Source organism: Neolamprologus multifasciatus, chromosome 3 (assembly GCF_963576455.1).
Source record: "Neolamprologus multifasciatus chromosome 3, fNeoMul1.2, whole genome shotgun sequence".
Lineage (NCBI taxonomy): Eukaryota > Metazoa > Chordata > Actinopteri > Cichliformes > Cichlidae > Neolamprologus > Neolamprologus multifasciatus.
The window spans coordinates 519,404-542,597 of NC_140441.1; the positions used below are offsets into that span (position 1 = coordinate 519,404).

Genomic DNA, 23,194 nt, shown 5'->3' on the forward strand with positions numbered 1-23,194 from the left:
TGGAAGGTGAGTCACATGACCCATGAAATTCATGCAAACTAACCTGTCTTCAGATTGCCACTAGATTGCACCGGTCCTCAATAAACACGGAACATAACAGACTACAGAAACAAAACCAGGGCACGGGGCGCTCTGGCTGCATAAAGACGGGAAAACTGATCCCGAGATCCAGGATGGAAAACAGAAGCTGCTCTCTCCCGCCACTCTGTAATGCCGTTATACGTTATGGTTCCTCCACTCACCCAGCCGGTCCACACACTAACCCCAACACAGCTCCATCTCTGTGTTTTGGTCAAGTCTCTATATCTGAATTATATTTAAAGCATAATAAATCTGCAGTAGACATAAAACCAGTTAAACAGTTATTATAGTTTAATACTTTTGAATTATTTTAATTTTGTTTTGATTTACTTTTCATTTTTTATCACTTTCCAGACTGGATTTTCATGTTTCATTTTAGTTTTTTTTTTAGTTTCAGTGTTTTACTCTTTGTAATAATTAGGATGCTGTTGCTCCGCCTCCATCTGCTCATTGTTCAAATGAATTGGCTGCACCTTTAATCAGAAAGCACCGTGTCAGCAGAAGGTTGGTGTTTTGGGAGTTTTTGATGCACTGTAACCTACAGCTGATTTAGGTGAACTGAACTTTTAAGGGTCCCTTAATCCAAAATAAAAATCAGGATTTCCTCAGAAATCTCTGCTCCTCCAGCCAGGAGGGGGCAGCACAGACTACACTGAAAGTGTCTATTAGTGTGTTTTAGAATTAGCGACTCTACACACTAACAGGATGTAACAGGATGTAAAGTGAGATTCAAACCAGAGACACACGTATGACAGCGAATCAGAAGCTTTATTCAGGGCAGAAGCTTACAGCAGGAGTATTTCTTTGGTTTCAACTCTTTCCAATGAGATCACAGGGACAGACAGCAGGTGGTCATGTGACCCAGTGAAGGGGAGAACATCTTAATGAGTACAGATCATATCTGACTTTAATCAAAATCATTCTCACATTATTTCAGCTGTTTCTGTTGGAGGTTCATTGTCTTTGTTTTTACTTTTTTACATTTTTAAATAAATATAATCCCTCCTGTCTGTGGAAAGAGGCTCTCTTCTCTTAGCGGGTTGCGTTCCAGCTCAGATCTACCTAGCAACTGATGATGTGTGAAACAGTGTTATTCCTGGTTGGTTTCCAGGTGCAGCTGTATGCAGACGAGACCACACTGTGTGTGCTGAGCAGGTTATCAGGGAGTGAATCGTACTTGTTATTGGAGGTGTTTCCACGTAGAGGCTGTGTGCTCAGCTCTTTGCACTGATCCTCACTGAGCTCCTTAAACTCAACTTCCTGTTGCTGTAAGAGATGCAGGCCGAGGATGTTTGATTGATCAGTGCACAGAGCTTCAGCCTCTCTCTGACGTGCACTTTCTCTCTAAATGTCTTTCATGTATAATTCAGGATTTATGATTTTCAGTCTTTCAGTTTGGCACATGAACACAAACTTTATCTCCATTTCATTCATGTGAGTTTAACACAGATGTTTCACTGTTATTCAGAGGTTCACACATCATCAGCTGCTCTCAGAAACACGAACAACAGAACATCTCATGAAGTGAACGTGAGCTCGGACACTGGCTTTGGTTGTTCAGAGGAGGTTCAAACCAATCAGAGCCCACTCTGGTGCTTTTCTATAACCAGCTTTAGTCTCAGTGACGGTGAGCACATCACTGACATATGGAGACGATCATTTAAAACGTGCTTTAGGTTTCATAGATACTTTGAGTCTGAAAAAAAAGAGGATTTACCGAATGTTTCAGTGTCATTTTAGAGAACAAGCTCACATCACTTCATGAAGTCTGTTTCTGCTGCTTCACTTCCTGTTTTTCACCCTCGAGTCTTTCACTATTATTATATTTCTGTATGTAGCTTCTTCTGTCTCTAATTTTTTCCTATAATCATCTATGTCATTCTCACAGTACTGCCCATAGTGTCGATAATTACACTGACACATTGCGAGGGACATGTCTTCTATTGGAATACAGGTTCCTCTTCTTTTTTTTTCCCCACAGTCCATCTTGGAGCACAGATCTTTTTCCGTCATTTCTTTATCACTTTTAATCAGAACCACAAACTTTCCACTACCTGCACAGTCCCCTGTGTAAATGTAAGGAGTCTGAGCTGAAGGCTTTTTAGGAGGAGGGTTAGCTTCCTGTGCCTCAATGCTTTGGTGAGGGTTATCTTTATCAGTATAGGCGTGAACTGCTGTGTAAGTCTTAGACACTGGAATTCCTGGAATTCCTTTCACCTCTTGTGCACATGCGCTGAGTGTCTCTGCCACCTTATAACACGGAACTTTCTGAGAAACACAGCTCTCAATGGCTTTGCTGACTTCCTGTGCTTTGCTGTGAGTCCCTTTCACCTGTCTGGCTACAGCCACAGTAATGCGCTGTGTTGACACATTATGAAATCCTGTTAGCACGTGTTTGTTCAGGGTTTTAAATATTTTATGGTTTGAGTTTTTGGTTATGAATGCAACAACCATCCAGTCATACCTGTCATATGTCTCCTGCAGAAAAGACCAGACTTCCTTTGCTAAGATATCACGTTTTTCAGATTTATCAATAAGTGGTTTCACGTCCTGTAATACATAAGTCATACTGTTGGCAATGCATCGCTTCTGGATGTCAAACATTGCTGTCATTGCTTCATACACATTGTTCATCATCTCATCATCTCTTGCTTTAGACTGTATGTCCTTCAGTGTGTAGTAGTATTCGTTCATCATGTTGCCCTTGATGATAAGTGTAAGAATGAGAAACGTATATTCTAAGATTTCTTTCTCGTGACATTTAACATGTTCGGCCAGTTCGTCCCCGAGGTTATTAATGAAGCTCTTCCCTGTTTTTTTCAGTAACTCTCCCATTTCCCGAGGAGCCTTCTCATATTTTGAGTAAGCTTCTATAAAGCTTTGTTTGTGTTTTTTCTTTTCAACATCATCCTTTGCCCCAGCGAGACTGCCCAGCAGTGTTTTGTATTCAGTCCAGGCGAGCCTGATGTCCAGCTCTGGCTTGTGGTAGACACCAGCTGCCCAGATGTTCCACTTCTGTTCCATATGATACTGGTCAAGCTTAGCATCGAGTCTGTCAAATTCTTCCTTGATATCTTTCAGTAATGATTTATCATTAGCATGATTGTCTATCACTATCACTAATGTCATTATTAAGGAAAAAACAGAACCTACTACTGGCACAACATTAACCATAGACTGAGCAACTTTGAATATATCAGAACTATCGTCTGACAAACCTTTCATCAGTTCCCCGATGTCTTTGATTAATGTTTGACAAGTTCCACCAACATTTTTGATGTCTTCTGTTTTTTTTAAACCACCCACTAGTGCACTTGTAAGTTTTTCTTTGTTTTCTTTTAGTTTCTTGAGAAACGCATTCTCATGCGCGCTCTGGATTTCAGATGTGGAAATGGTCACAGTGGAGATGAGGATGTAGGACATCAGCAGCAGCGGGCCAACAGACGCCATGTCTGAAAATAGACACAAACACAATGCAGAGATCTTCATTCATTAACTCTCCACATGAAACAATCAGGCTCTTAATTTAAATTCACCACTCGAGGTTAAAGTACAAATAGTGTAATAACAGTAGATTATTACTAAACATCATACGCGTTGCTATCTTTAATCACGATCTGCTAAATTTTGTTTGAAAAGTCACCATTAGGTGGAAGTGTTTGATGAGAAAGCATTAGTGCATCTGCTTCTACCATAAGGAACAAGAAACTGGGGCCAACTTTAGCTCAGTGGGAGAGCAGGCACCCACATGGTGCATAGCTGAAGAGCTGTAGCTCATTGCTGCGTGTCCTTCCCCTCCATCTTCACTTTTATCATCCAACAAAAAGCCAAAACCATAATATTTAAAAAAGAAAAAAGAAAAGAAATGCAGTATTTGTGAACTGTTACTAAGATGTGTTTAACCCATTTCTGTAATATGAAATGATGATAAATGTACATAAACAATAATAAAAATTATAATATTTTTGTTTTATACTGACTATTATCCTATTTGTGACATTAATCATGGATGTGAATTTATAAACAGGTTTAGCAGTTCTAGCAGATAATATAACAGGATTATGGACAGAAAGACAATCAGACAAATAAAACAAATATACTAATAATCCAGTATATAAATTTGGAGATATATATATACCTGATGGAGGCGTGGACAGGTGAAGATCCTGAAGCTGGGATCAGCGAGAGGAGCTGTCAGCTTGGATGTGGTGATGTCTGAGTCTGAGGAGGCGGTCTGGATGCTGCTGTGTGTCAGAGGGAAGCAGACATTTTTATAAGACCCTGAAAAGCCACACCTCTGATGTCATACTCACTTGTGTGAGTTTTATCTCTCAGGTGCTGTGTATGGGTGTGCTTGGTTACAGGTCGTGTCTGCTTGCCCTCCACCCCTTTCTTTCTGTCTGTGTTGTTTTCTTGTTCTTCTCCATCCCACGCATCCGCTCCAGCGTAACATCCACACAGACACTAATGTGAATAATAAAATCAATATTAACAAGAGGAGCCTACAGAAAGTCTACGGTGCTCCTCTTGGGTGTTTGGCACAGCAAAGCATTCAGACCATTATTCCTGCAACAGCGGAAAGGACAGATTTATTAAAAACAAACATTTTCTTCTCGAGATACAACATTCACTTTATTTATATACGTCACAGAAAGGTAATGCAGTTTGGGAATGTGTGCGATAGGCCATGGCAGACTGGCCACAATTTCTCTCCAAGCTTTCTCACCCAGCTCCCTCCTCTGAGCTTCTCTTCTTCTGTGCAGAGGGATCAAAAACAGGTAAAGAGCATCAAGACACACGACAGTCAGTAACGCAACAACTTAGCACACCTGAGGGATCTCTTTCACCTTAGGTGGCAGACAGGTAATCACCCTTTGCTCACAGATGAGTGGAGTCGAGTGTGCATCCCAGAGGACGGCTGCCCCCAACATGAACAAGAACTGTTAGTTCATTCACACAGACACACACAATAACAGGATGTAACAGGATGTAACAGGATGTAAGGTGATACAAATCAGAGACAGAGATCTGACTTTTGGCAAACGGACTGATCACAGCTTTGTTTTTTGAGAGTAATACTGCTTTCTACTGGATGATTGCAAAGCCAGCCCAACACTTTATTAGTTATTTAGCTTCTAATGAACAAAATTTGGTGTAAAACATCATTTTAACTAACTTGTACATGACCCTGCATGACCCAGCGCTGGACACCAATTTCCTTTTGTAGACATAGTGTGACCCAATAGAACATCTAACCAGAGCATATGAGGCAAATGATAAATTATGAATGAGACAAGTTAACACATGTTTGTGGGTCTCCTGCAACACTCAGGTCTTGCTGTGCTATATACAAGTATCCAGACTACATAATAGCATCATTATATGTAATATAGATAAGGGGCCAGTTTGGTTCCTGTGAGCCAAATGTGCCAGGAGCTGGTGGGCAGTTTTTGCTGATATGTGATGCAGATTGTTTTACTAATGCTAAGTTTATGAGGGTGACGTGCTGCTATGTTGATGAGCATAAAATGAGGAGTCACGAGTCTCTAAGAAGCCACAACAGAAACCTGTGGGAAAGATTTGAACCAATCAAGCTGCTGCAAGGCAGGAGTTAAACACAGTTTGAGCTGTGTGGTGTCTCATACATTACTCATTGGTAATAAAGATGGAGGAGACTGGCGCTCTTTCAGAGGTGTGGTGAGAGGGACTAGAGACAGGTAGTCATTTCAGTCTCTCAGACATTAATCAAACTGTAATGTTAGGATTTTATATTTATCTGACAGTTTTTTATCTGACAGGCAAAATATATGATCGTTAAATAAATGAGTCACTATAGCAAATTAAACAACCCAGAATTATATGTAAGACTTCACCTTAGTGTAACCTTAGTTATGGCATGTATGTTTTATTTGTGTAGATTATAATATGATCTATTATAGATTATAGGCTTTTCAATATTCCTTCATCATTTTACACATTTAAGTTTATATATATATATATACTTTATTGTCACTTACCTCACTTTATCATTTTATGTGTAACATTTCGGTTAATTTTTATGGCATTTTGTAAGATCAGTTTGGTTCCTATCTAGTGTTTACAGTGGGACTGTTTATGGTGTGACGAGTACCTGTAGGGAAGTCAAAAAGTTAAAAGTTACAAGTACAATGTCCTGCCATGTTGGTGTTTATCATGGAAGACCATTGTTAAGGTGCAATACACCCACAGTCTAAAGAGAGAACACTACAAAAACAAGAAACTCGGGTTACATTAGCTACTCCTTGAGCAGACATCCTCGAATAAATCCATTACTCAATTTCCAGGACAGCACAGCTTTATCTTAGCACTTCATATAATTACACTATCATTAATATAAGTAACAGAAAACATCTATGTAGCGGCACTATCAGTAATTTTTTTTGTAATATTAGAGTTATTGCTGGTAGCAGTAGCTCTCAGTAAGTTCACTTTGGTGTGTTTCCCACAATGCAAATTTCTAACTGTAACAATGAGTGAGAAGCTTATATTCAAACAGCGACACAAATTGTAGGTGGTACCAGGGTTTAAATAGTTTTGCAATTTTCATTAGTTTTTATTTTTATTTAGTTTTGACTTCAGATTTTCAATTTTATATCAGTTTTAATTAGTTTTTACCAATTGTTTGCTAGTTTAGTTTAGTTTTTATTTCTTTGAAAATCCTTAGTTTCAGTTTAGTTTTGATTAGTTTCAGTTATAGTTTTAGTCGTGTTTGCAATAATTAAGTGTAACAAAATCCCAGTTTCATCATATCAGTCATTCTGCTCATCCTTGGGTATGTTGCTATTCCAGCTACCATACTGCACCCTGGACAGGTCGCCTGTCTGTCGCAGGGCTAACACGCAGAGACAGACAACTCACATTCCCACCTATGGGTTCTTTAAATAAATAAATAAATAAATTCAAATTTCAAATTCAAATTCAAATTTTATTTGTCACACACACAACCATACACAGTATGACATGAGGTGAAATGCTTGTAGCTGTACAATGCCTGACCATTAAATGACAGAAAAAAAGTTTTACAGAATTTACAATTTACAGGTTACTACGAAATTTACAAATTAACTTTTTGTAAAATTTACACCACTCTTTGCAGATCTCGTCTGTCCTGCTTGGTGCTGTTCCCAAACCAGGTGCAGATGTTTGCCGTCAGGACGCTCTTGATGGTGCAGGAGTAGAAGTTCTTGAGCACCTTCAGTGGCAGATGGAAGTCTCTAAGTCTTCTGAGGAAGAAGAGATGCTGACGGGCTTTCTTAACCAGGGTGTTGATGTGGCAGGACCATGACAGGTCCTGAGTGATGTGGACACCCAGGTATTGGAAACTGTCCACTCTCTCCACTGGCGTGCCACTGATGATGAGGGGCTCATATTCCTCGTCTGCTTTGTAGTGAAGTCCACGATCAGCTCCTTAGTCTTGCTGATGTTTAGGAGGAGGTTATTCTCCTGGCACCAGGTCTCCAGGTTCCTAATCTCCTCCAGGTAGGCCGTCTCGATGTTGTCGGAGATCAGGCCCACAACAACAGTGTCGTCAGCAAACTGGACAATGGAGGTGGTGTCTGATGTGCCTACACAGTCATAAGTGTACAGTGAGTACAGCAGGGGGCTTAAAACACAGCCCTGAGGCACTCAGGTCTGTGATAAAGGCAGATGAACAACCATTGATACCAGGCAACTATAAAATGTATATCTTGGCCCCAATGAGACTATTAACTCTCGCAGCACCGGGTGTTCGTAATTTTGGTTCAAGTGAATTGATAAACTTTTTGAAGGTAATTGACTCACACAGTTGTGTAGATATCCCCGTCCTGTTGTCTCGGGATGCATCACGCTGCCTTGCCTGGGGTTAGCTTCTGTTTTCTGGTGATGAGCTGAGTGTGCTCCCTTACCTTCTCAAGCTAAGCTAGGTTAGCCTTCTTGTGTGAGCTTTTCAAGTGTAGTTTAACCTCTTAAGCCCCAACGCCCCCTGATACGGGGGCAAAAAGCAGGAGATCAGGTAGGCTTGGGGCTTAAGAGGTTAAGGTTTGTGGGATTTTTTCCCTTTAGAAATGTCCCTCATAATTTGTCTGTTTCCACTACAAGACACTTGCTTTATCCAAAACACAGTCATATTCAAAGTAATCCCAAATTGGCCAAGGGGCTTTCCTCCGACTTTTCCTGACATGATTCTGCGCGTGGACGTAGCAGCAACACAGACGACTCGACTAACGTACTGCCACCTGAAAAAAACCACAAGAAAAAAATCTGTAAACTAAACTTCATTTTCACCCTTGACTCTTGTATGACACGCACACATCAATGAAAACTAAACACATTTTTGCTATAAATTCAGTTAATTGTAGTTAGTTTTGTGAACACTCATTGCAGTTTTAGTTAGTTTTCCTTTTTTCGTTTTTATTTTTATTTCCGTTAACGAAAATGTTTTTTCACTTCTAGTTTTCATTATTTCGTTAGTTTTTGTTAACGATAATAACCTTGGGTGATACCATCACAACTACTCAAATGTGAATATGGTGTTTTCAGTTAAAACTGCAGCTGCTATCACCCTGATTATATTTTATTCAAATAAGCCATCAGGACGTTACCTACAGGACAGAGCTGTGTTCACCTGCTGTCTACACATTTAGTTCCAGCTGACGCACACTGCATCATTCTGTGATCACTCATTAATACTTATTATATTATACTAATACTTATTCTTTACCGCCATTAGAAACATGGCAGACAGAAGGAGCAAACTGAATTTATCCCACAGGAGTCACAAACAAACAGGATTAGACTCATAATAAAACATCTTCATTTGGAGGGCAGACTGCAGTGTGTATATGTACACATATATACACACACACGCTTTGCATCTCGGGACCCTCAAACGGCAATATGTACCAGCAGCAGCACGCTGCAGCCACACAGTAGAGATGTGAGGGAGTACGTCACAGTCTGCGCCCGGAGTAAAAGCAACACATCGCGAGGTGCAGGGTTGTTGCAACCACTGGCCATGCCCCATCGGCCGTGGGCCCACAACTCATTGGACTTCGTTACAGGTCTGCTCCCATTAAACATTAAGACCATCACCCTTTCAGTCAATGAGTGAATGGAAAACATTTTTTTCTTTCCTAGGAGCCAGGGTGGGCCTAGGTCAAGGTCAAGTTTACTTATATAGCACATTTTCCAAACAGTCCATGCCGCACAAAGTGCTCAACAATGCAAAATGCCCCTAAAATAAATAAAATGTAAAACAATGCAGTAAAACGTAGAAAAACAAATAAATAAATAAAATAAGTCAATAAGAACAACTAAAACAACAACAACAACAAGGCTGATAAAGCAAAATGTTTAGGTCAAACTGTGTTAAAAGCCAGCAAATAAAAATGTGTCTTTATTAATGATTTAACATGTTCAACTGTTTGTGCGGATCTGATATTAAGAGCAAGACTATTCCAGAGTCTGGGATCTGCCACAGAGAAGGCTCGACGTTTAGTCCGTGGAATAGTTGGAGCACAGACAGATGAGAAAGGGCTCATATGTCTGAGGTGAGCCCCTTCTCACCTTCTGTGTTATTTCAAAACAAAAAGTAAGAGTTTAAGTTGGATCCTGCAAGGAACAGGGAGCCAGTGTAGAGAGGCCAACACTGGGGTAATACGCTATGTTTGCCAACCGCCAAAAGGGAAGAATCAGAATCTGTGCTGCGTCATCTCCCAAAATGCTGCCACTTGGTCTGCCCACCTGCTGTGGATCAAATATGGGCACAACACCCTAACTTCCTTGGTTAGAGGTCAGTCTCCATGTGAAGCTATTTTTGGTTATCAACCACCATCATTCCCATCTACAGAACTAGAACTCAAAGTACCATCCATACAACACCACCTAGAGCATTGCCATCGGGCCTGGACCCAAAGCAGAGAGGACTGCTCAGAACCACAGCCCAAAATAAGAGATACGCTGACCATCATTGCTCTCCGGCACCTGACTGCTCTCCTGGACAGAAGTTATGGCTGACAGCTCAACTGCAAACTCTCACACCGTTACATCGGGCCCTTTGAAATAGACAAAATACTCAGTCCAACAGCAGTGAAACTCAAACTCCTTTCCACTCTTCGTATTCACCCCAGATTTCATGTGTCGTAGCTTAAAGCAGTCCATTCAAGCCCATTGTGCCCTCCATCCGACCCCCCACAAACCACCCGGTTCACTGGGTTTCCTGTTTGCAAATAAACATGTGTTAAACCTTATATTTTCTGTGCATTGATTGTGCAAGATCTGGAGAAGAGAATAGAAGAGCACTCTGAATGTATAACACATCAAACCTGGAAGAAGCAGAAGATCTCGTATACATATATAAACTACACTGTAGTAGAAATGTTCTCAGTTCTGTCATTTCATAATTGAGAGAAGTAGTAGTGGCTTTGTTGCATGTATCGTACCTGTACCTTCTAGAATGCAAATTTTAAAACGTGACACAGTGAGAATCTTATCTTTATTATGAAAAACAGTAGCAGTTGCTACAGAGGATAAGACCATAACTATTCAAATGTACAGACAGGATTGACACGTCTGCACTCAAACAGTTTTCGTCCAACTTGTTTGGCTCACTCACATATTGAACTTTCTTGGTAAAAATGAATTACTGCTCCCCTCATTCTCAAAAAAAAAAAAGAAAGTATTATTGTTCATCAGAATTCATCTCAGTGGCCACATCAACCTTCCAAAACCCATCTGTCACTTTAGCTCAAGTCCCATCAATCCATTAACAGTTATTTAAATTGCACGAGTGCAGATCATCCTATCAGCTTTCCATTACCAAAGCCTGAAGGTGTCACAGGCAGCGTGCGCTGACTGCATGTAGAGTGAATACTGGACCTAAATGTAGACCAAAAAGTGGAGCGTGAAACGTAACTCGAATAGACAAAAAGCGAGCCCTTTATTGTGGCTGATAAAACAAGTACACAAAACAAGGGGGAAGTGAATGAAAGGGAAGGTAAATGGTCTGCATTTGTATAGCGCTTTACTTAGACCCCAAAGCACTTTACACTACATTCAGTCATTCACACACTGGTGATGGCAGCTACATTGTAGCCACAGCTGCCCTGGGGCGCAGTGACAGAGGCGAGGCTGCCGGACACTGGCGCCACCGGGCCCTCTGACCACCACCAGTAGGCAGACATGGGGTTAGTATCTTGCCCAAGGAGTGTCGCTTCAAGAAGTGTCTGTCTGTGGGCATGAGCCACGACGGTAGGACGCCAGCCCCAAAATGTTCTCTGACACATCCAACGACTGTGAGCAGCTTTGCATGACTGACAGTTCATAATAATCCTTCTGTACCTGACTCTGGACTGACTCTGCAGGCCCTCATTCATCCTCTGGGATCAGCAAGTTTGCTCTCTGTGATGTCATAGAGGTAAAAAAAAAAAAGTGAAAACCTGTTCAGAGCAGTCTGCAGTCTTGGCTCACACTCAGCTCATTACGAGAAACTCTAGATTGTTGAATATGAACATCACCATAGCAACAGCAGATATATGACAGGAAGTGAGGAGGAGGTCACGTTTAATCTGAAGAATCTTATTTTACTGCAGCAGAAAACGCTGCAGATCCGTGTGTGTGTGTGTGTGTGAGAGAGAGATATGAATGGCGGGAACGTGAGAGCGTGTGCAGAGGGAGGGTAGGCGTGGGTGTGGGCGGGCCTCTGGCGCTCCAGTCCCGTTGCAGAGCCGTCTGAGTGGAGCAGGCACTCTGTGTGTCTGTGCTGGTCTGTGAGCTCGCTGTGGTTCCTCGTGCAGCGTGAAGGTGATGGCGGCTGCTGTCCTTGTTCCTGTCTTGGTGACCCAGTTTGTGAGCTGGCAGCAGCCTTGTGGTGTGCGAGCACAGACTCACAAACTACACATTCAGCCTGAGTCTGAGCAGCAGAACATGAAGGTGATCACAGCTCGCACTGGTCGTGTGTGTGTCACGTGCAGCTCTGACATCTGCAGACAAACATCATCCTCTTATAACAAACAAACAAAGAATCAGGGATTTCCTCCTGTTAGTGTTTCTGACTCCTCGTCGTGTCCATGAACACATTGTTAGTCAACACTAATGCTCTGTGAAGGTCGCTGCATGTCACGAGGTGAAAGGTCACATGTTTGTCCCAACCTCAGTGGGGGTGGGGTCAGGTAGTTAGTGATATTGTATCATACAGGAACACCAGAGGCTGATCAGATAAATTCTAATATTTTGGGAACACTACAAAACAGAGGGCCCGTCTCTGCAGACATAACGTCCAACGCCATGAAACACGGCGGTAAAAACAGGGCTGTAGCCTCCCACAGAGATCAAACCTGCTGCTGTGCCGATAGTAGTAATATACCTATAGCTTTTTTTGCTATAGGTATATTATATACCTATAATATAATATAATATAATATAATATAATATAATATAATATAATATAATAAAATATATTATAATATAATATAATAAAATATAATATAATATAATATAATAAAATATATTATAATATAATATAATATAATATAATATAATATAATATAATATACCACCCCTCACCCCCCTCACCCCCACTTCCTCTTTCCCCCCTCCCCTATCCCCCTCCGCGTTCATGTGCGTGCACGTGCGTGTGAACGGACTTTTTGCTTGTGCACGTGAGTTCAGGGGTCATATGACTTTACAAGTTTACATGTGTTTAATAGCGTTTTATTTAATGAAACCATTATGTGTTTTAATTAAACTCTTTTTAAAGGATTGTATAGGTCTCAGAGCTCTGTTATTCAGACATAGATGATTTAATTCAACTAGTTTGGGGTATTTTAACTAGTTAGGATCATTTTGCTTTTTCTTTAGTGCTCTGAAACACACAGAGGTTAATAGTTTCAAACAGAGTGCCACAAACAAGGGCGTAGATTTGGCATGGACGGAGGGGTCATGTCCCCACCAATAATTTGATCTCTTTGAGTAAAGAAAAACAAACCCGATAGAAAGAAAAAAACGATCTGTCAGCGTCTCATTCATCGAGCCGAGCAGAAAGAGTTAAATTAGTTCTCTACTGGAGTCCTACCTCATGTGACAAATATGGCCAATGTGATTGGCTGAGCCTTTCAGGGAGCTCTGTTTAGTTTCAGCAGCGGCAATCCTGCGCTGTGAGGGGGAGAGGAGGACGGCAGCAAAAAGAACCTGGATATAAGAAATTGATTTTCAAAGAAACCTGGAAGTCACTTAAAGTCAAGTTCACTCATATAATGTGTCCGTCACCATAACGTTACAGGCTATGCTAGGCCATTCTCCCCAATTTCTCCTGATTTTCCACCCGGACAACAAAACTGAAAACCATATCACAGACTGGCCCAGCCAATTCCAGTTTTCAACGATGGCTACTATTACTGCAGCTACTTAATTTTAATATTACTCTTATTTCTCTTTCTGGGTCGCAAAATAAACTTTTAACACATTTTCAGGCGAGAATGTAGCTGCGTAAACTTCAAATAACTTAAACATGTTATTGTTTGGCCTTTTTCAGTGCTTTAGTTGTGTTTTATTTGTTGGTGAGATTAAAGTTATTAGATTAAATTAGATTAAATAAAACTTTATTAATCCCTCTGGAGGATTCCTCCAGGTTCTCACACAGCTGAATAAACTGCTGTGTGAGAACAGCAGTTTATTCGACCATCTACGCCAGCGTCCGGTTATTTCTGGTCTACCCGGCTTTCGGAGGACCCGGACCCTGTTTCCGGCCGGACAATAGTAACGGTGACATTTAACTTATTTTATCCGATAAACACTGTAAAATTCAAGTTTTTTGTATATATATATGTACATGTGTACCCCCCACCAGCCCCTTTGAATGTCTCCCTAATTCTGAGGTCTCAAGGTTGGCAAGTAGGTGCTAGGCTTGGCCCACATCAGTCTAAAATTGTATGTAACCATAATAATGTGATGCCATGTCCACCAGGCTGGACAGTATAGATGTAAAACCAATATGCCAGCAGTTCATTTCAGCTAACGAGAGGAGCAGGCATGTGTTTGTTGTGTGGGGCATGTAGTCCATGTCTGTTGCTGTTCATGTTTAACATCCCAGCCCCCTATCTGATAGAGGGCAATAGTGCCTAAAATGTTGCATAATTTTGCTGAGAGATCTGTTACTCTGTGGTAATCTTAGACGAGTAGTTTTATGGACAAAACCCAGCAGGTCATTCAGTGTTCCCTTAGTGCTGATGTATCAGAGATGTTGGTGTAACTGAAGTAATGTTGTTAAGTCCTTAAAGTCATATTCTTTTATTGTCATGACTGTATTTGAAGCTATTTTTATTTTTGTATGACACCTGATTTATATGGAATATGGCTGAAGTAAACTAAAGCCTAAAATACTTAGTCATTTGTTTAATAGTAATTTAACATTATATAATTCACATATAAAACTATGAATTGTATTTTTAAACAGTTTAAAAGCATGTAGAATTACATATGTAGGCAAGTATATTTCTCCTTTTATCAAGAAGCAAAAACAAAAAGGAAAAAATAAGAAACAGGGCAGGGTTCAGTGGTTGAATCATCCGTCCCCACCAATGCCAAAACCAAATCTACGCCCTTGGCCACAAATAACAGGTATCCCTTTAGAAATAAACTGTGATACTTCTAAAAACCGTGTATTCCCACACAGCATTCAATTTAGCTCGTTTAGGAAGATTTCACTTTTCTAATAGTTTCACAGGCTAATAGTTTTTAAATAGAATACCACAAACAACATGTAACCCTTTAGAAATAAACTATGATACTTCTAAAAGCACATATTCACACCTAGCCACACTAGCACTGTATCAACCCCCAATGTTCCTTGTATAGGTATAGGTATATTACTACTCGTGAGTTTCCCATTACGTCGTAGCTACTCGGTGTTTGCTTGGAAGTTTAGGGTTTTTTTCGCTGTAAAAAGAAGTTTTCTTCCCACGCACAACGGACACTAATGTTTTTGTCACTTTTTATGGAATCAAACTCAAAGTAAGGTCAGTACTTCCACGCTTTAAACGCTGCACGCTCATACTCTCGCCGCACTCGATATATGATCCATTGTTGATCTGCACACAGCTGTTGTCACGAACGTCGCACTCGCTTACGTCACTGTCATGAGACATTCTCACAAAAAAATCACGGTTTTAGTAACGCAGTAACGCAGCGTTCCTACGGGAAAGTAACGGTAATCTAATTACCGTTTTTGCAATAGTAATCCCTTACTTTACTCGTTACTTGAAAAAAGTAATCAGATTACAGTAACGCGTTACTGCCCATCTCTAGTCATCACTTTGTTGTTCTCCTTCCTGCAGCATTTGAATGTTTCAGTACTAAACTGATGTTTCTTCAAAGCTCATTTCAACCTGTTGAAGTCATGAATAAAAGTGCAGACTGAGTGTGAGAGCCAAAGTAAATCTTTATGTTTTGTTTCTTTGTAGTGGTAGCGTAGGTGTTTAGATTTTCCTGCACCTCAGCTGATTGCATGAGGGCGTGGTCCTATTCTCAAATGATATAAGTTCATAGATGCGCTTTTTGGTTTGAATGAAAGTGAAAAGTTTATTTGTGTTTTGAAATAAATACACAAACACAAGTGGGGCTCAGTTTGGCTTATTGGAGACGAGTCACAGCTCAAACCAACTCAGCCGGCAGCATCTTTATTTGTGGATGGAAATCGCAACACTGAGAGTGGATCACATGGTGTTTAAAGTGTGTCATGTGACATGTTCAGTATTCAATTCAATTCAATTTTATTTATATAGCGCCAAATCACAACAACGGTCGCCTCAAGGCGCTTTATATTTTACAGCAGATACAGAGAAAAACCCAACAATCATATGACCCCCTATGAGCAAGGGGTTCCCTCAATCCCAGTGAAACTGTCTCTTTAAAACAAGCCTTTGGTTTGGAAACAGCTGAAAATCCACTTCAGCAAACAGGAAGTGAAACATGTAAAAACATTTGATTCTAACATGAATTAAAGCAGAAACCGACTGAAATCCAACAAACAAAGGAACTCAGAATAGAAACAAAGTGTTGCTTTGTACAGAAACAGCAGTAAATGAAAATCATTAAATCAGGCGTGTGTCGTCCTGCAGAGGTAATGTGTGTGTAAATGTTGTTGTGTGTTTGTGAATAAATCCTCCATCATGTTTAATGTCAGCTCTGTTTCACACACATGTTCATATGTGAAGCGGTGTGTGTTGGAGTGTTTCCACAAACACAGCAGTCAGAGTGGAAAGAGTGGATGTTGTAGGAGGTGTTTGTGTAGTGAAGAGTGTGTGTAGGACTCCAGCTGCTCCAGCAGCCTTTGTGCTTCAAACACAGGCTGCATTTGAACCTCGTGTCTTCTGTCAGTAACCTCTTCATTGAATCTTCTTTCAGCACATGTTGTAACCCTGCTGAATTCTGCAGCTCATTCAAAGGAGAGCAGCCTGTGAAACATGAGCTTTGAGTTAGAAAGAAACATTTAGGCTCAGATTTACTGACGTCTGCAGCAGCACAAAGACTTCTTTAGATAGTAAAAAGCTTCTGGATTTACTGACGCGGCTCTTTCTCAATATTCAGTTACACTAGTCTGTACTTCAAAGGGTCACACAAAAAAATGGTCTACATGTGTAACCAGTGTCTGCTTCACCCGACTGTAACAGGCCCAAATAAACTCCTCAGCTCTGCGTTGTTGTATTTTTAAAGAACACAAGGAATCTGTCCAGATTTATTTCCTGAGTGGAAATATAACAGTGTGGGGTCAGTACAAATGGCTTCACCACTCCACATAGCACACTCTGGTGTAGCTTCAGTAGACTGACAGTAATTTCTGCAGCTAGCCTCGACTAACCGGCCACACCAACAGAGGGCGCTGTTTCCCCCATTGCACTGACATTTGTCACAAGGAGAATAATAGCATAGAAACCCTGTTACACATGTATGCCTGAACAAAAACAAACAGATGTTAGAAGGCTTTTATTTTTATTTGAGTAGACAATCAAACTGACAATAGACAGCAGGGGTTTGGAAGAGAACTGAACATCTAATCTGATCATTTTTAGAGCAGCATTCAGGATCTCCACGTATTAACACACTGTTTCTGCTCCCGCTGAAAATGTTTCCTCTTAAATGCAAATATTTTATTGTTAGATTTAGAGTGTTAAATATCAACACTTCACCGAGTTCTTTTGATTCTTCATCCGATGGAAGACAAAACACCGCTCAGTCGACCATTTCAGACTTTATTCTCTCACAAAATTACTTCTAGAAGGGAGATGCATCCTGCATGACACGGTGCTGCCAATCTCAAAATGGTGACACACCCCTAACAGTTTTTATTACCAGCTCTCTCATTCTAGTCTAAACAACCCTGTCTCAGTAACTTTCCACTAGAAGATGCTCCCTTTTATCTACTTTCTCCCAGGCAAGCGTGAGCGAGAGTCTACAGCCTTCTACCGCCCAAAGAAACGTAGTCTAATGTCTATATTTTCAGGGCTGTGTCCACTTAATACTACAATATATGGTTATGTGGCATTTTAGTTCATATAAAGCAGAGAATTGAAGCATTTCAAATAATTTAATCTCAACAAGAGTCAGCTGTTTAAACAAGAACAGATCATGAAAGGATCAGACAGGGTTCAGGACACATGCTGAAGTCATGTGACGACCAACTGGCGGGGGTGTTCACCATCATCTTCAATCTGTCTCTGCAGCAGGCTGCAGTCCCAACATGCCTCACATCAACTACCATCATTCCTGTGCCCAAAAGACAGTCAGTAAAATGTGTGAATGACTGTCGCCGGGTCGCTCTGACACCAATGATCATGAAGTGTTTTGGGAGACTCGTTCTTTCACACATCAACATCCCTGCTGACCTGGACAGCCTACAGTTTGCTTACTGCAGGAACAGATCAACAGAGGATGCAGTCTCAATCACACTTCACACCAGCCTTACTCATCTGGAGCATCCCAATACATATGTTAGGATGCTATTTGACTTCAGCTCGGCATTTAACACTTGCTAAAGGGTTGAATTTAGCAAGCAACAGCAATTCGAAACAACAACACTACAGACAGCATTAACATCAGCTACATATTATACGTTTCAATTACATGACATTTACGCAAAGAGTCAGTATTTGCACTGTTGGCCCTTCTTTCTCAGGACCTCTGCAATTCGACTGGGCATGCTCTCAATCAACTTCTGGGTCAAATCCTGACTGATAGCAACCCAATCTGTTATTTTCACTTCTTGGAATTTGTCAGAATTAGTGGGTTTTTGTTTGTCCACCCGCCTCTTGAGGATTGACGACAAGTTCTCAGTGGGATTAAGATGTGGGGAGTTTCCAGGTCATGGACCCAAAATTTCAATGTTTTGTTCCCCGAGCCACTTAGTTATCACCTTTGCCTTATGGCACGGTGCTCCATCGTGCCGGAAAATGTATTGTTCCTCACCAAACTGTTGTTGGATTGTTGGAAGAAGTTGCTGTTGGAGGGTGTTTTGGTACCATTCTTTATTCATGGCTGTTTTTGGGCAAAATTGTGAGTGAGCCCACTCCCTTGGATGAGAAGCAACCCCACACATGAATGGTCTCAGGATGCTTTACTGTTGGCATGACACAGGACTGATGGTAGCGCTCACCTTTTCTTCTCCGGACAAGCCTTTTTCCAGATGCCCCAAACAATCGGAAAGAGGCTTCATCGGAGAATCTGACTTTGCACCAGTCCTCAGCGGTCCATTCACCATACTTTCTGCAGAATATCAATCTGTCCCTGATGGCTTCTTTGCTGCCCTTCTTGACACCAGGCCATCTTCCAAAAGTCTTCGCCACACTGTGCATGCAGATGCGCTCACACCTGCCTGCTGCCATTCGTGAGCAAGCTCTGCTCTGGCGGCACTCCGATCCCACAGCTGACTCCTCTTTAGGAGACGATCCTGGACTTTCTTGGACACCCTGAAGCCTTCTTAACAAGAATTTAACCTCTTTCCTTGACGTTCTTGATGATCCTTTAAATTGTTGATTTAGGTGCAATCTTAGCCACAATATCCTTGCCAGTGAAGCCATTTTTATGCAACGCAATGATGGCTGCACGTGTTTCTTTGCAGGTCACCATGGTTAACAATGGAAGAACAATGATTTCAAGCATCACCCTCCTTTTACCATGTCAGCTCTGCCAGTCTAACCCAATCAGCCTGACATAATGATCTTCAGCCTTGTCCTTTTCCCGAGTGGTGTGTATGCCGGGACAACGAGCAGAGAGTGGTGGTCAGACATACTTAGGTGGGGTGAGGGGGGCAGTAGGCTGTAGGCTTGCTTAATATTTGAGTAAACGTGGTCCAAGGTGTTATTCCCTCTCATAGGGCATTTCACATGTTGAACAAATTTAGGGAGCACAGCATGCTTTGTTGAAATCCCCTGCGATGACGTGTACTCCCTCTGGGTATGTTTGTTGCTGGTCAGATATTGAGTTGTGCAGGTAGGCAAGGGCTGAGCTAACATTAGCGTCTGGTGGTATGTAAACTGCTGTTTTTAGCACCGCAGGCAGTTCTCTGGGCAAGTAGAAAGGTCTGCACACAACAGACATTGTCTCTTTGTCCAGGGAGCAGACTGTGGTGATGATCTTAATGTTTGTGCCTCAGTTGTTATGTGTGTAAATGCACAAACCTCCTCCTCTGCTTTTCCCCACTGTAGCTTTTCTGTCGCTGTGGTGCATTGTGCGGCCTGCTAGCTGCAGCGGCGTATCGGGAATTTCCTTTCGTAGTCATGTCTCTGTCACAACCAAGACACAACAGTCGCGGGCGAATGGCTGTGCGGCGAGAAGTAGGTTCAGTTTGTCTATTTTGTTGACGACCGATCGTGTGTTGGTCAGGAAGATGCTGGGGAACGGTGGCTTAAAAGGCTGCTTCTTTAACCTGGCTAGCAGGCCTGACCAGCAGCCACGCTTTTGTTTGCGTTCCTTCCACCGCCTTCGTTGCTTGGGAGAGCTGATAACAATCCACGGAGCGCCTGATGTTCTCCCTATCTCCAGGGGGATGTTGTCGATCCTCTGATAATCACTGGTAATGGGGATCTGCCTGTTATATCTGATGTTGCATAATTCCAGATGACTGTAGGTAAGTTTGGCTTTGCAACAAGAAAAACAAAAGTTAAAGAAAAAAACAAGAAATGAAAAAGAAAAGCATCTAAGTGGAGAGCCTGAATCTGCTGCGTCTGTGTGTGCCGCCATCTTTGAAACAAATATGTAAAAGCTATGACTTCATGTAAAAGATGAAATGTGGTGAGATATTTAAAATATATAATACCTATTTCTAGCTAACTTGCTGGTTATATTTATTGACCATTATTGGCATCATTACTGATGCTTGCATGTGAGTCTTCTGTTGTAAAGTGGAATGGATAGTAATGAATTCTAATAAACTTCTCTTTTCAGATGCTTGTAATCTCACCCTGGATTCAAAAACAGCAAACAACTACCTGATTCTGTCTAAGGATGAAAAGATGGCGACATGTGGAGAATTGCAGGAATATGAAAATAACTCTGAGAGGTTTGATTTAGTGCCTCAGGTTTTGTGCAGCGAGGGGCTGACTGGGCGCCATTACTGGGAAGTACAGTTGAGTACCGATTCTACCACTAAGGCTGGCATAGCTGTTATGTACCAAAGCATCCAGAGAAAGGGAAAAGGTGGTGAGACAGAATTTGGTGCTAATTCCAAATCCTGGTATGTTGGTACATGCTCTGGAACAGACTTCACTGTGTGGCATAATGGCAAATTAAGAAGCGGCAGTCTTCCAAGCAGCTGGAGTAGAGTTGGAGTGTTTCTTGATTACCCCACTGGCACGGTGTCTTTCTATACAGTCTCCTCTAACACACTGACACACCTCCACACCTTTCACACCACATTCACAGAGCCTGTTTACCCAGGCTTCTGGATACAAAACATATCCAACTATGTTAAACTGTCTCCAGTTTAATAACATCAGCAGAATCAGTCACAGCAGAACAAACTGGGACAAAAAACAAAATGAAAGATTTTGCATTATGTTTTCATAAACCTCTTATAGCTTTATATTGTACTGAGCAAATACACTTTTAAATATTTGAGGTGTTATGGTGAATTTTATTGGGACATTATTTTTTACACCAGTAAGCCAAAACCTGAATGCCTAACATGGTGTGTGTGTGATCCTGCCAAAAGCGTCTTCTTTAAGCCAGCTAACTGTCCTTTTCTCACAGTGAATTCTGGTACCATCACTAGGCCATCAGGAAAGTAAGCTCTATACCCAGCTGGCGATATGATTGAAGTAAAATATGGATTCATTGCCCTGAGGCTGTTATTGGAACATCAGTTTTGGCTCACTGATGCATTTATTGCCTGCTCATGAACTTTTTTTTGTGTTCATCACAGCTGCATGATGCATAACATTAATACACTATTAAATGCTGTGATAGAAAGTAGGGTATAATCTCATTATGATAAATGTTGCTGTGGGGACCAGGGGATCTAATTATTGTAATGCTTCATGATTCATATGCTACATACATACCAAATATTTGTGGAGGTTAGTTATTCTCCTAAAAGGAGGGTAAAGAATGTGTTTCTGTTTTAGTTTCTCTTTAGTTACTTTACTTTACTTTAGTTACTTAAAGCATTTGGTTTTCTTCTCCTTACATGATCCCATTCAAAGCTACTAACATGGCAAACCTAAAACATAACACATGTAAACCTTACTGTTAATGAGCATCAGGCACAGTTAGCTGATGAGGAATTAAGTGTGATGATAGCCTGATTTCTTTATCTTAAAAACAATTGTGTGTGTTTTAAAGTAGATGATATCTTACAGTCTTTTTGAAGTGGGCTGTCTGGCTATATAATTGCCATTTTATAAACAAAACAAGTGTAATGTGCCACTCAGGAAATCTGTGAGTAGGGTCTGACCACATTTTCCACTCTGACTCAGAACACTGCACATAGAGTCACCACATGCTGTTAACATGCTGATGTTTGTGAAGCTGAAGCTCTCCTGCTTTGTGTAACACTGACACCTGGTGGATGTCATCAATAAAGCTGAATCCTGAGTTGAACAGCATGTACTGCTTCCTGTTTATCCGAATGTTCATTCAGGAGTTAAACTTTATTTGAAAATTCCTAAATAAAACATTCACAGCTTTAAAGTTGGTCTTATATGATTTGTTTTTATTTAATTTTGTTTTTATTGACACTTTTATGATAACTGCATTTAAATATTTTAATAGCCTCATTCTGATTTCTGAAGAACACACTGAAAGACATTTCATTTCAAATAATCAACACAAAAACAGATTAATCTGATCATTTTAAGTTATTTAATATATATTTAACTTTTAAAAACCACGTCTAAATTTAATCTATAAATAAAAGAATAAATCAGTATAAGTACATACAAGGGGAAGAAGTTAACACAGATGACAACTCTCACTGCGTTAAAAGCCAATAAGAAAAGGTGTGTTTTTAAATCAGCAAGAGATGGAGCCTGCCTGACCTCCAGAGGCAACTCATTCCACATTTTAGGAGCCAACATTGCAAAGGCTCTGTCTCCTCAGGATTTATAAAATGTCTTCGAGACAGTCAAAAGGAACTCCTTAGCTGATATAAGAGCATGCAACAACATTTAAGGGTGAAGCAGCTCAGACAAATAAGAAGGGGTGGTGCCATTAAGAGACTTAAAAACAAATAAAAGAATTTGATTGTTATCAGCTACTCTGCTGATAAAATTTTCTCCCCTCATGTTTCGTGTTCTTCACTCAGTAGTGCTGGTGAATGCAGCCTGATGCTTAATATATACTGTTCTGTGCAACAACCCATTCCTCATTTCTTTATATTTTGCTAGGAAAATTAGAAATATGTGCTCAACAACAATAAAACGGGTTAGCAGTAGGTCCAAGATAGCAGACCCTAATCAAATATTTATCAACGGTCAGGCTGGAGAGGGTCTCCAGTTTTAGGATCTTCTGTGTCCACCTCTTAGAGGACCTTTTCTATGGAACTCCAAAGTGTTCAAAATTAAATAAATAAATAGGACATGATGAAATAAATAACTACGTGGGTAAA

The 23,194-nt window shown here is 40.9% G+C and overlaps 2 protein-coding genes across 2 annotated transcripts; one reads left to right on the top strand and one right to left on the bottom strand.

Moving 5' to 3' along the window:
• Positions 1-776: 776 nt before the first annotated feature.
• LOC146520924 (uncharacterized) lies at positions 777-6,017 on the bottom strand. The gene is made up of 2 exons (XM_085154410.1): positions 4,220-6,017; positions 777-3,533 (listed from the first exon to the last, which is right to left on the bottom strand). The coding sequence occupies exon 2, from the start codon at positions 3,529-3,531 to the stop codon at positions 1,864-1,866; it is 1,668 nt and encodes a 555-aa protein (XP_085010536.1). The 5' UTR covers positions 3,532-3,533; positions 4,220-6,017; the 3' UTR covers positions 777-1,863.
• A 12,190-nt stretch (positions 6,018-18,207) lies between these two features.
• LOC146520925 (neoverrucotoxin subunit beta-like) lies at positions 18,208-22,389 on the top strand. The gene has a single exon (XM_085154561.1). The coding sequence runs from the start codon at positions 20,508-20,510 to the stop codon at positions 21,075-21,077; it is 570 nt and encodes a 189-aa protein (XP_085010687.1). The 5' UTR covers positions 18,208-20,507; the 3' UTR covers positions 21,078-22,389.
• The last annotated feature ends 805 nt before the right edge of the window (positions 22,390-23,194 follow it).

Coding starts and splice junctions, on each gene's coding strand:
- LOC146520924 (XM_085154410.1), bottom strand. CDS start 3,531: ATGGCGTCTGTTGGCCCGCTGCTGCTGATGTCCTACATCCTCATCTCC.
- LOC146520925 (XM_085154561.1), top strand. CDS start 20,508: ATGAATTCTAATAAACTTCTCTTTTCAGATGCTTGTAATCTCACCCTG.